Source organism: Pipistrellus kuhlii, unplaced genomic scaffold (genome assembly GCF_014108245.1).
Source record: "Pipistrellus kuhlii isolate mPipKuh1 unplaced genomic scaffold, mPipKuh1.p scaffold_m20_p_1, whole genome shotgun sequence".
NCBI classification, from domain to species: Eukaryota; Metazoa; Chordata; class Mammalia; order Chiroptera; family Vespertilionidae; genus Pipistrellus; species Pipistrellus kuhlii.
The window spans coordinates 60,577,379-60,589,582 of NW_023425404.1; the positions used below are offsets into that span (position 1 = coordinate 60,577,379).

The 12,204-nt window shown below is 41.9% G+C and overlaps 1 protein-coding gene across 4 annotated transcripts in view; it reads right to left on the minus strand.

Moving 5' to 3' along the window:
- The window catches only part of TEP1 (telomerase associated protein 1), a 40,424-nt gene that overhangs the window by 22,690 nt on the left and 5,530 nt on the right, over nt 1-12,204 (minus strand). For all 4 annotated transcript variants that reach the window (XR_006742080.1, XR_006742079.1, XM_045583938.1 and 1 more), the window contains 10 exons: nt 11,027-11,209; nt 10,588-10,722; nt 9,734-9,895; nt 8,900-9,061; nt 8,517-8,591; nt 6,399-6,523; nt 6,026-6,183; nt 3,152-3,261; nt 2,376-2,466; nt 1,969-2,155 (listed from right to left, as the gene is read on the minus strand). Coding sequence is in view for 2 of the 4 variants with exons in the window: in XM_045583938.1 (XP_045439894.1) it covers nt 1,969-2,155; nt 2,376-2,466; nt 3,152-3,261; nt 6,026-6,183; nt 6,399-6,523; nt 8,517-8,591; nt 8,900-9,061; nt 9,734-9,895; nt 10,588-10,722; nt 11,027-11,209 (1,388 nt within the window). In the remaining 2 variants the exon portion in view is untranslated. The remainder of the gene's footprint in view (nt 1-1,968; nt 2,156-2,375; nt 2,467-3,151; nt 3,262-6,025; nt 6,184-6,398; nt 6,524-8,516; nt 8,592-8,899; nt 9,062-9,733; nt 9,896-10,587; nt 10,723-11,026; nt 11,210-12,204) is intronic.

The window sequence follows — 12,204 nt, forward strand, 5'->3', positions numbered from 1 at the left end:
AACTTTATAGTGGAGAGATCAGGTTGTCATCACCTAAGAGCACTAATCAATCTTAGCATCTTAGCATCACTGTGACTAAGACCACCAGACTTTTTGTGCCTCCAGATCCTTAACCTATTAGGAAGCAAAAAAAAGCCTGATAGTCTTTTTTTCACTTTTTAAAAAAATATATGTTTTTATTTATTTCAGAGAGATAGAAAGGGAGAGGGAGAAAGAGAAAGAAACATTGATGTGAGAGAGAAACATTGATCAATTGCCTCCTGCACACCCCCTACTGGGGATTGAGCCTTTAACCAGGAATTGAACCAGGGACCTCTTGGTGCATAGGATAACCCTCAACCAACTGAGCCATACTGGCCAGGACTTTTCCTTTTTTTTTTTTTTTTTAAGTCTAATGGTCTTATTATAGTGTACAAAGAATCATATATGAAATAGTCTTATAAGAAAAAAAGTTAAATCTGAATTATTCAAGCCTTTGGAGTTAATGGCCAGGATGCATGCAATAGAGGAATAAGTTAGATGACATCACGAGGAAGTACAAGAATCTAGAATGTGGGAAATTCTGTGCGGCCCCTGAACCTGGTTTCTACAGCAAGTCATGACATGAAAACAATTAAAAGAGATTTAAGAGACTTAATAACCAAATGTAATATGTATGTCTTGTTTGGATCCTGATTTGAACAAAGCTTTGAAATATTTTTGAGACAAGTGAAATTTTTTAATATGTATTAGATAATAAATGATAATAACCAAGAATTTTTTTTCAGTTTTCTTAAGTATATTAATGACATTCTGATTATATAAGAAAATGTCTGCTTTAAGAGATGCATGAGAAGTACAGAGGGGTGAAATAAAATGCATCATATTATTTATCATTTGTTTTTAAAATCCTCTTTAAAAATGGGAAAAAAGAAAAAGAAGAGAGGAGTCAGGAAAGGAAGTGTGGTAAAATGTAATCACTGAATATGACTAACAGTTCTATAGAATCCATTATACTATTCTCATTACTTGTGTAAATGTTTAAATTTTTTCATAATAATTTTAAATCTATAGAAGTCAGTAGTTTCTACCAGCATTATTCAATTAAAAATTATAGTTAATTAAATTAAAATATTTTTATTTCAACATTCAATTAATACAAAAACTATGAATGAGATATTTTACATCCTTTTTTCATACTGTCCTCAAAACCCAGCACATCTCAGTTCCGACAAGCCACATTTCATTTCAAGTGCTCAAAAGCCACATGTGGCTAGTGGCTACCTTAATGGCCAGCAAAGGTATACTGTTTGAACTGTGTGCTAGGCTTGATTCTTAATGAACCGTGTTCAACCACTGGTCACTGATTCAGGATATTCCTGGCCACCAAGTTCTACCAAAAAGTCAGATGATCCCAGCCTTTTCCTTTAATGAAAATGAATGAAGATACTGTTGAAGTGTCTGAAAGGACAGGGTGCTGGGACTTAGGACAGATTTCATGTCTGCATTTGAGCCTGCTTGATGATAAACATATATGTGTCAAAAGAGAAAGAAAAGTGAAATGTATATATATATATATATATATATATAGAGAGAGAGAGAGAGAGAGAGAGAGAGAGAGAGAGAAAGCAAAAGTAAAACAGATGCCACAGAGAAGAAAAAGAAAGAAACCTGCACCAGAGCAGAAGCAGAAAAGACCCTAGCACCCACAGGAGAAAGGGAGATGCTACACAGACTCACAGAATCCATAGAACCAATGAAACAATCACAAGAATAGGTTTTGTTTCATGATATCTGCATAAGACAATGTTAAAGATATGTGTTGCTGTGCAAGAGACAACTGGAATCAGGTAAGTCTAAGCCATTGGGATGACTGACAAGCATGTCTTTAGAGAATAAAAGTTGAGGTTGCCAGATGACTCTCAAGCCTTGTTAGGGTACCTTTTGTTGCCCATCCTTTGCTTCCACATAACACACACACACACCTACCTGCTCCTGTATACTCTTAGCTGCTCTCGCTTGAGTTGCTCATAAAACACGGGCACCCTCAGGACTGCCCGAAGTTCCCGACGTTTTAGGTTTGGAAGTTGCCTTTTATCGTACCGTCTCTGGACATTTTTAGAGTGTCTAATCATTATCCGTCTCATCAGTTGTGTGTTGGAAGGAAATGGCAATTCTGTGTGGCAACAGGTAAGTACTGAGTCAGGCAGTTTATATCCTCTCCTTGTTTTCCCATCAGTTTTGTCCTGCATCCCAACCCTTGAGGCTGGCAATCAACTGACCTCTGCCCACCCGACCCTGAGACTGGAAGGCAAGAGGCTGAAAAACACTAGGGCTGCTGCTTCATCTCTTCTCAGACATGAGAGACAAACAGGAGTCGGAAGAAGGGATAATACCTTTATTTTTTAGCTGAGCCTCAAGGTCATTGATGGAATCATGGGCATTAAGAAATCTGAACGGAAACTGCCGACTGTGGATCACGGACTTCTGCAAAGCAAGGGAAGAGTCTGAGTGTGGGAGGCATTAGGGGCCTCGGGGACCAGGAACTTGAGATAACCACTCTAGATTTGTGGGAAGGTGAGGAAGGGCAAGATGAATGTTAGAGATGAGATACAGAGAAAGGGGGAGAAGATTAAAGAAAAATGAAAATCTATGTGAGAATATGAGAAGAGGTAAAGAAGAAAAGACAGGAAGTAACAGAAGGAGCTCTGTGTTTCATATCAGCCTCCTTCTGAAATCAGTTAAATCACAGAAGTGCTTCCTCCTGGTAGATCAGAAAATAAAAAGGAAAGTTCTTTTTTATTGATTGGAGAGAGAGAGAAAGTAAGAGAAAAGCATCGATTTGCTTTTCCACTTATTTATGGATTCATTGATTGCTTCTTATATGTGCCCTGACCAGAGATTGAACCCTCAACCCTGGCATATCAGGACAATGCTCTAATCCAACTGAGCTACCCAGCCAGAGCAAAAGGAAAGTTCTTATACTCTTATTTCTCAAAGGGTTGATGAACCCCCAGACCTGTCTCCCCCATCCTATCTGTATCCCCTTACCTGCCCACATGGAAATAGCTTGGCGGCCATGACCTTCCCCAGCCACTAAGAAAAGCCCAGTTCCCCAAACTGCAACAGCATCTCCACACCCACCTCCCGCCGCCGTGCCCCTCATAAATACCGCTTGCTGGAGTCTCTGCAGTACAAGCTCGTGGTGGTGGGTGCTGATCCCAACCCGCAGCAGGTTGCACAGATTCCGAAGCATGGCCATGAAGGGAAGCTTCCCATTGCCTGCAGAAGGTCAGAAGGTCGGGCAGGGGTGAGAAAAGGAAACAAAGGATATGTGAGAGAGGTCAGAAATCAGAACAAGAAGTTCAGAGGATGTAGAAAATTCAGGATGGAGGGAGTGAGGTATTAACATATGACCTATCCTACTCATAATGATTTAAAGGTCCCCAAAGAAAAAAACAAACACGGTTGGAGCAAAATTTATGCGACACTGTTTATGGGACAGCTGTTTCAATAAACAACTTATGCTATCACTTTGTCTATTGGCTCCAGCCCTGAGACTGGGGTTAACTAGCAAAATATATTCTCTAACCAAAAATAGTGATTTCCCTAATTAACAAAATAAACTGATGAACAAAAAAGATCCAAAGACACAGAAGCATGGAACAGACTGATGAATCTCAGAGGGAAGGCGGGGTGGGTTTGTGGGGAGAGATTAGCCAAAGAATTTATATGTATGTATGCATAACCAATGGACACAGACAGTAGTGTGGTGAAGGCCTGAGGGTGGAGTTCAGGGTGGAGGGGGTCAATGGGTAAAAAGGAGAACATCTATAATATTTTCAACAATAAAGATTAAAAAAAATTTTTAAAGAGTAATGATTTACAAACTGTTTAGATGGCTAAAAGAGAAATTTCCTGGTATAAGTTTGTTTATTAATAAATTATATTCATGTAGTAGAACCATTAATTAATATTTCAAGGCACAGTATACACTTAAGATAAGGTTCATCATCATGATATTGAATGCAAACCCCTATTTCAAATAGTCTTCTTGATCCTTTTAAGTTTTCTGGGAAACTTGTACATTCTGATTAAGCAGATAGAATTTCACCTCTGTCACTTCCTATTTTACCTGGGTTCCCCCACTTTAGAGACCAGGTCTTTCAGCCCCAAACCCACATCCCATGCTCTAGTCTGCATTTCTCAGCAGCTTTTATCAGGCGAAGGGAAAGAGGAGGGTGAGTATGCAGTATAAGTGATGTGTGATAGCTGATGAGCTATTGTATCCTTTGAAAGTCATGTTTTCTCAACTATTGCTATGTATGAAGGATCTTCTAGATATAAGAACTTAAGTCAACATCATATTTATGACTCTAGAAAATAAACTGAGTATTTATCCTATAAATTGGGAAATTTTCTGTTTCATTCCAAAGAAATTGTTCATAAGTTAATGAACTAATCAAAGAGGGGTATGTATATCTAATTACATTTTATGTTTTTTAATATATTTTTTTTTTATTCTCTACAGAGAGGAAAGGAGAAGGATAGAGAGTCAGAAACATCGATGGGAGAGAAACATCGATCAGCTGCCTCCCGAACACCCCCCACCGGGGATGTGCCCGCAACCAAGGTACATGCCTCTGAACAGAATCGAGCCTGGGACCTCTCAGTCCACAGGCTGACACTCTATCCACTGAGCCAAACCAGTTAGGGTATACATTTTATCTTATATTTTATATTTATGTTTATATATTTTAATATTTTCTTTTATTTACTTTCATACCTATATTAAAAATAATTATATTTGCTATATTTAAAGTACATTAATTTATTAATATATGTATGAAATTTTTATAAATACAGGGTAGGGAAAAAGTAGGTTTACAATTTTTCATATAGAAAATAATACAATAATTAATAAATAACACAAGAATAAACTTTTTCATATAGCTATAAACCTACTTTTTCCCACTCTGTATATATACATATTCTGCTGTATCCCAAAATTTGTTTTGCAATATGTAATTTTTTAGAAAAAGTCTGGAGTCCAATGGGTTAGACTATGGGCATTTGTCTCACCCAAGAATAATGACACAGTTTGGGTTTTCAGGAGCAGAGAAAGGAAGTGGAGATGATGCATACAAGAGTCATCTAATATACTGGCTGCCATCCAGACTTCTTTATTCTACTCCACCCAAAGCTGAATCAATACTAGGGAAGAGGTTGCCAGGCAAGTGTGTGCATTTGTGTGGAACATGTGATTGTGACAACCACAAAGTGAGTGGAGTGCTAGAGGCTGAGCAATTCGGGCTTCCCCAAGTATAATCTATAAACAGCAGCCCACAGAGAAATAAGGGAAAAGCCAGCGTGAGCTTCCAAGGTTTTACCATGTGAAGTCTACAAAACTCAAGCAGATAAAAGGTCTAATTAGATATTTCTCAACAGAAAGAAGTTGACTTTAAATTATCAAAGATGAAAGAGGAAATAAAATAAATTGCCAAAGGTGAAAGAGGAAATAAAAGAAAACAACATGGAATAGAAAGAACCTTCTATAGTCAAAAATTTAAAAACAGAAAGAGAAGATTGAGAGTAATTTGGCCCTCCCTGATTTGAAGTTTTTTTACTCAATATGGGCAAATTGAGTTAAAAATTCCATGTTCTAAATAAAAATTCCATGTTCTAAATATAAATTCTTATGGATATTCTACTATGCCATGTGACAGAAAGTTCTATCTCATTTGAATGAATTACAGATAGTGATACAAGTGAAATCAGGGAGAAGGTATCACTTTTGTCATGTGTTGATAAAGACCTAACCACATCTGGAATAATGATCTATCTACACTTGCAATGTTACTCAAAGAAGGCACCCCTGTCCACTTGGGTGTGGTCGATGGCGGACCTTAGAAATCCAATAATTTTTAGTGTCACAACTACCAAGCAATAGAGTAACTGCATCATGTCATGGAAATCCTCTGGTCTAAAATGGAGAGGCATGAATCGGGAAGAGTAGAGGAGGGTGTGATGGTTAAGGTTACTGTACCAATGAGTTCCTCCCAGACAGATGCTTTGTTCCCCCGCAAGCTCAGCTCCCGCTCCCAGGTCTCGGGCTGAGATAGCTTCATCCGCTTCCCAGCTCTGCTAGAATCCCATGGCCCGGGGAGGCGACTTCGAGAAAAGGCCTGCAGGTTGGAGGGGTATCTGGAACGGAGGAGGAAAACCTTGTCATTTCGAAGCCGGTTGAAAATAACCCAGGAAAGGAAAGGTGAGCCAGTCAACGCTAGTCAATCATGTTTACAGGCCACATCGGCCCAAACTATGTTGCTGGGGTCAGAAGTACAGGGATTAGGGTCATGATTGTAGAAGAGTCATGGGGTTTCCCAGACGGAATGTACGTTCGGAGTGTATCTTCCCACCTGTGGCCTAGCAAGGCTTGCACGTGCTGGGCAGGCTCCTGGATGTGCAGTCGCTGTACCAACTTCTTCAGGGTGAACCTTGGGGGCTTCTTTCTCTCTGGAACTGCATTGTAAGACTTCTCAAACTGTGGAAATACCCCCAAATCCCACTGGGGTCATTGAATCTATGACCATAATCACTTTCTTCCGAAAGCAGAACCTAAGATCATCTTATACCTATGAGATCGTTTCTTTCCCCAAATCAGATTTGGGCAAAGAGTAGGAATATAAGGGGTAAAAATATCTACCAACAAGAACTCCTATCGTAAGCATCATAGAGCAGTGTTTGGGGGTCACCATATTTTATTTACATAAGATTGAACTATCAATGGTAAAATGGAGTGATTGGCTTGTGAACAGCAAAATGGAGGTAGGATGAACAGAGGATACCTTGTTCTCCAAGGGAGGAAAGAGAAAAGGGGCTCTTATTTAAATCACCGAGACCTGGACCAGGAGAAGGCATCAGAATAATGAAGACTGTGAGGAGTTAAAAACAAACAAACAAACAAACAAAACTGAAAGAAGTTGCTTTACAGAATCTTCTATGGTGGAAGAGCTAAGTTTGGGATGTATTAATAGGATAAAGAGAAAAGATCAGCAGAAAGACTGAGAACGTGTTTTCTTATAATGCTTACGTCTTCCTAATAATCTATTCCAATGATGATGGTGGTGGTAGCTCACCTTAATTCAGGGCCAGGTGTTTTTAGAAATACTGGAAATACAATAACTGATTTAATCTTTACAAAAACCCAATGAAGTAGGTACTATTATACTCCCCATTTTATATCTGAGGAAACTGAGGCAAGAGAGGGCAAATCATTTGGCCAAAGTCAGGTAGCCAGCAGTGCTGGTGGTGGAGGGATTCACACCCAGGTCAGAATCCAGATTTTATGCTCTTAACCACTAAGTGCAATGACTTATTTGTCATTGATGCACATTTAAAAATGGTTTGGTTTGTTTTTAAAAATTCCCATGGAAGGTAAACAATTCATGTCTTTAACTCATTTATCCAGCTAGATAAGTCCCCTATAATTAAAGAAATGGGAGGAGGGAGAAATTCTGTAATTTATTGCTTTACTTACGATCAAGAATTAGTAATCAAATTTAAAAAGACTGTAATGAAACTAAACAGATATTATATTCAAGTTTTACAGAAAAAAAAAAGAAATGGAGGGAAAGCCATAGCCAGTTTGGCTCAGTGGATAGAGCATCAAGCCTGTGAGCTAAGGGATTCCTAGTTTTTATTCTGGTCAAGGGCATATACCCAGGTTGTGGGTTCGATCCCACTAGGGGGCATGCAGGAGGCAGCTGATCAATGATTCTCTCTCATCATCGATGTTTCTATCTCGTTCTCCCTCTCCCTTCCTCTCTGAAAGCAATAAAGAAATATATCTATAAAGAGCATTTTCTAGTTCTCTCAAAACCTGATCCCACAATCACAGCTGAGAATTCCCCAGGTAGGGAAATGGCCTGTGCCTACTACACCCTCTATTTGTATTTCTAAACCAAATGGAATTCAATTTCTAAGTATCAGATGACAAGATTGTTCATCTATACTAATAAAAGTCTAGGTGGCATCTAACCCTCCTGTCATCACAAATGGCCACCCCCATTTTGTCACAAGATGGCTGTCACAAAATAGCCATCCCAACATCATCATCAGATGACCACCCCCCATGTTATCATAAGATCAGGGTAGGGCAGTTGGGGCCAAGCAGGCTGGCAGGGGAGGGCAGTTGGGAATAATCAGGCTGCCAGGGGAGGGTAGTTGGGGATGATCAGGCCAGTAGGGGAGCAGTTAGGTGTCAATCAGGCTGCCAGGAGAGTGGTTAGGGGGTGATCAGGCTGGCAGGCAGTAGCAGTTAGGGGCAATGAGGCAGGCAGGCAGGTAAGCAGTTTGGAGCCAGCAATCTTGGATTGTCAGAGGGATGTCCCACTGCCAGTTAAGGCCCTATCCTGTTGGGAGATGTCCCAGATTGGAGAGGGTGCAGGCTGGGCTGAGGAGAACCCCCCTCCTTGCATGAATTTCATGCACCAGGCCTCTAGTGCACATATAGAACCACAGAACAAGGCACTCACCTTCTCCTGTTCATCTTTAAGAAGATTAAATATTGGCAAATCCTTCATTTTCTTAGAAAATGTATATTTCGTCTTCTGTAGGGACAGGAGAAGCAGTTTCAAAAAGGGAAATGGAGGTTGTCCCTGGAGAGATCCATGTCAATAGTCCCAAAGGCCCATCTCTATCTAAAAGGAAGCCAGCTAAGAAAGAAGCAGGCCCTGCCTTCTCTGACTCCTGAGCTCTACCTGGCTCCTCCGCATTTTTCAGACTATTTGTTCCTGATGGTAAGAACATGCCAGACACTTAGTGTGGGATCCCCTGGGTCAGCATGTTCCTTCATCCCTCCCTTTCCAGAGAAAAGGGACCTGGGCTGTGAATGACCAGAGCTGAGATAGGGACTGACTGGAGACCGGGGGGGTTGCTGGGGGCATCTCTTGGCCCGGTGCTTCCGAGGGTTGTACTTGGCCAGCTGGTACTCATCAAACTGGGTGAATTTGTCAGTCATAGCAGCACGCAGGCAGGCAGGCAGGGGCACCAGCTTGTCCTCCTCTCCTTCAGCCAGGCTCTGCCAGAGAGAGGAGAGACCATCAGGAGTAAGACCCAAACAATCCCTCCAAAATAAAACAAGGCCCATCACAGGGTTAAAATTAGAATAGGGAGCAAGTTCTCAGCCCAAGCTCTAAAGCAAGGGAGGGGAACCATGTTCCTGCCAAGACCATTTGGATATCTATAACATCATTCTGAGGACATACAAAATTAACAATTAAATTTAAAAATTAGCTTGCTATATTTGGTCAAACATTTAGTTAACTCATCCCTAGTGCCTTGGCAGGGCCAGACCAAATGATTTCTTAGATCTTATATGGCCCGCAGGCCAGATGTTCCCTACCCCAGCTCTAAAATGACAGTTTCTGTGGTACTGGACCAGTCAACAGACTTCCATGGATCTCATTTTCTTCATTGTAAATACAAGGTCCAGAATAAGACCAATTTTTCTTAAACTGTGTTCCAGCCCTTCTCAATCATATTCTCCCTGTTGGGCAACCCAGCCTTGTAGAGGGAAGGGATCTAGGTCAGTCTTTGGGCACTACCCCTCCCCTCTGCTGTCCTGTCTGGGCACTAAGGTTGAGGGCAGCAGAGGGGAGGCCAAACTGTCCGAGAATTTTCTCCAGGGATGCAATGAGCAAATGAGAGGAACCTACATGAAGGCCAAAGTTCAGGGAAGTGAGTGCCATACCTGGTAAAACTCGGCTACCTGAATCCAATCAGAAGGCAGCTGGACAATAGCGCAGAAATATCGTCGTAGGTGAGGGCGGCAGACTGGCAAGAAGGCAGCAATGGCCAAGACTTGGTTGGCTACATCCCTGATGTTCAGCTGCTGCCTGGCATACAGAGATGCCTAGGGTGCAGGTTGGGGAGAGTTAGCATCTTCTCCCAGAACTTCATGCCCTAAACTAACTTGAAAATCTAGTCTACCTGCATAAAAACTTTTCCCGATCCCTCCAGATTGTCTATGAAATATCAAGTTCAACTTCTGAACTTTACACCCTAAATCCTCTGTTATTTAGTCTGTTTCTGCCTTTGCAGCATGTCTTCTCCTGGGTCTATGGATCACCTCCTACATCAACCAGGCCCTTTCCCTCTTTGGAAGACTTCTTTAACATCTATCAAAGACTTACCTTGGGTTCAACATCTCCCCCCCCCCCCCCCCCAGCCTCTTTTCTACTTCTGAAACAGTCACTTATCTACTGGGCCATTTACATTTACATATTTGGGAGTGTTTTTGCTGACCTAACAGTACCATAAGCTCCTTAAGAGCCAGATCATGCTTCATGCTGTTGGTATGCCCTCAAGAAACTCTATACTTAAGCCTGTGTACTTGCTAGCATACTCCTTCCCAATCCCATCTTCTCCACTCCTCACAGAACCCTAGGGACCAGGCCACAGACTCCCCCAGAGACCATCTTCACTTCCTAAGTGAAGCTCCCTCCACCAACAGCACAAAGCTGGTCACCATCCCCCTCACACACCATAAGCACATTCTCTAGCTCCCAGCTTCCCACTCCCATCCACTCTCTCACACCACAATACCTTAAGGATAAACTCAGGCTCCAAGGGGGCAAGTTCCCTACAGATTTCCAGGAGGGCAGTCTTGGTAGGGTTGGCGGCATCTTTCATGTTTACCTTTGATGCCACAGTGGAGCACAACAAGCTCATTAGAGCCATCTGGGAATTGAGAAAGAGAGGTAAGGAAGGAGGAAAGAGGGAATAAGGACCAATGTAAGCATCCCTCAGGCCAACTTACAAAATCATGGACAGAGAAAATGGATCCCAGATTCAGAAGATGTTTTTTTTAACTAAGAGGCTGGAAAGGGGATTAGGAGATGAGAAATAAGAGCTGGGTGATGCCCCCTCCCGCCCCTCCATCAGTGGAAGGAATCTGGTTTAGTCTTTGGGCACTACTCCTCCCACCCACCCCCCATCCTCCCCTCCACCACTATCAACCTCTTTCCCACACTGGAATTTTTACCTTCTTCTCCTGAAGGACCTGGTCAGTGGGCTCAGACCAAGACTCGGAGTCTCCAGGGGTGAGCTTCAAGGCCAGTTCCTCCACCTCCTCCTCCTCTCCCAAGCTTAGACTGTAAAAAGGCATTTGAATCTCTGTCCATTTCTTCTCCCCTGGCTTTTTGTCTTCTGAAGAGGACCAATGACCCTGGGGATAGTGGCAATTATTAATCACAGTCTCTCAAACATACTTAGATTTGAAGGCAGCTCCCAGGGATAGGAAATGTCCACCTTTATCCTCTAGCACCTCAACTCCTCTCCCTTCACACCCAGCACCAATCTGTCCTGTCTCACATAGGGATCTTTCACCATCACACACACCATCTTTCTTGGCTTAATCTTCTGAGCGTTTGCTCAGGTGCTTTGTGATTAACCTGCTTTCGTCTCCTTATTGGTGTCACAGCCTAGGAGCCCTCCTATGATGCTATTATAGTATTCTGAAGTCACCCTAGCCAGTGTGGCTCCATTGGTTGGGCATATCCCCATGCACCAAAAGGTTGCTAGTTCGATTTCTGAGCAGAGCACATGCTTGGGGTTGTGGGCTCAATCCCCAGTAGGGGGGCTTACAGGAGGCAGCTGATTGATCTTTTGCTCTTACATCAATGTTTCTCTCTCTCTTCCTCTTCCTTCCTTCCTCTCTAAAAATCAATAAATTCTTTCTTTTAAAAAATGCATTTCGGAGTCAGAAGAAAAAGGGCCACATCCCTGGTCAATCCCCCAGCAACTTTGGGATCCCCCTTAATCTTTAAATCTCAGCTACCTCATTCCCTTCTAATGGCTCCATCAGGTAGGATTAAGGCTATCTGATGGGGTCATTTAGATTAAATGGGATAATGCATGTATGACTCTTGGCAAATTGAAAAGCCCTAAATAAGTGTAAGATGGCAGTAGCTATAATCCTGACAGTGACCCTATGAGGTAGATTTCCATTGATCTTGTTTTAAAGGTGAGGAAATTATGGTGGGTGGTGATGGGGAGAAATAGGGGGGACATTGAAATACTCTCAATAAGAAAGATCAATAAAATAAATAAATGTGAGGAAATTAAAGTTTCAAAAGGCAAGAATCTTGCCTAAGGTTGTGCTTGTAATAGGCAGAGACAGTATAGGGCTCAGATTAGTCTTTGCTTCAGTCCGAATCCCAA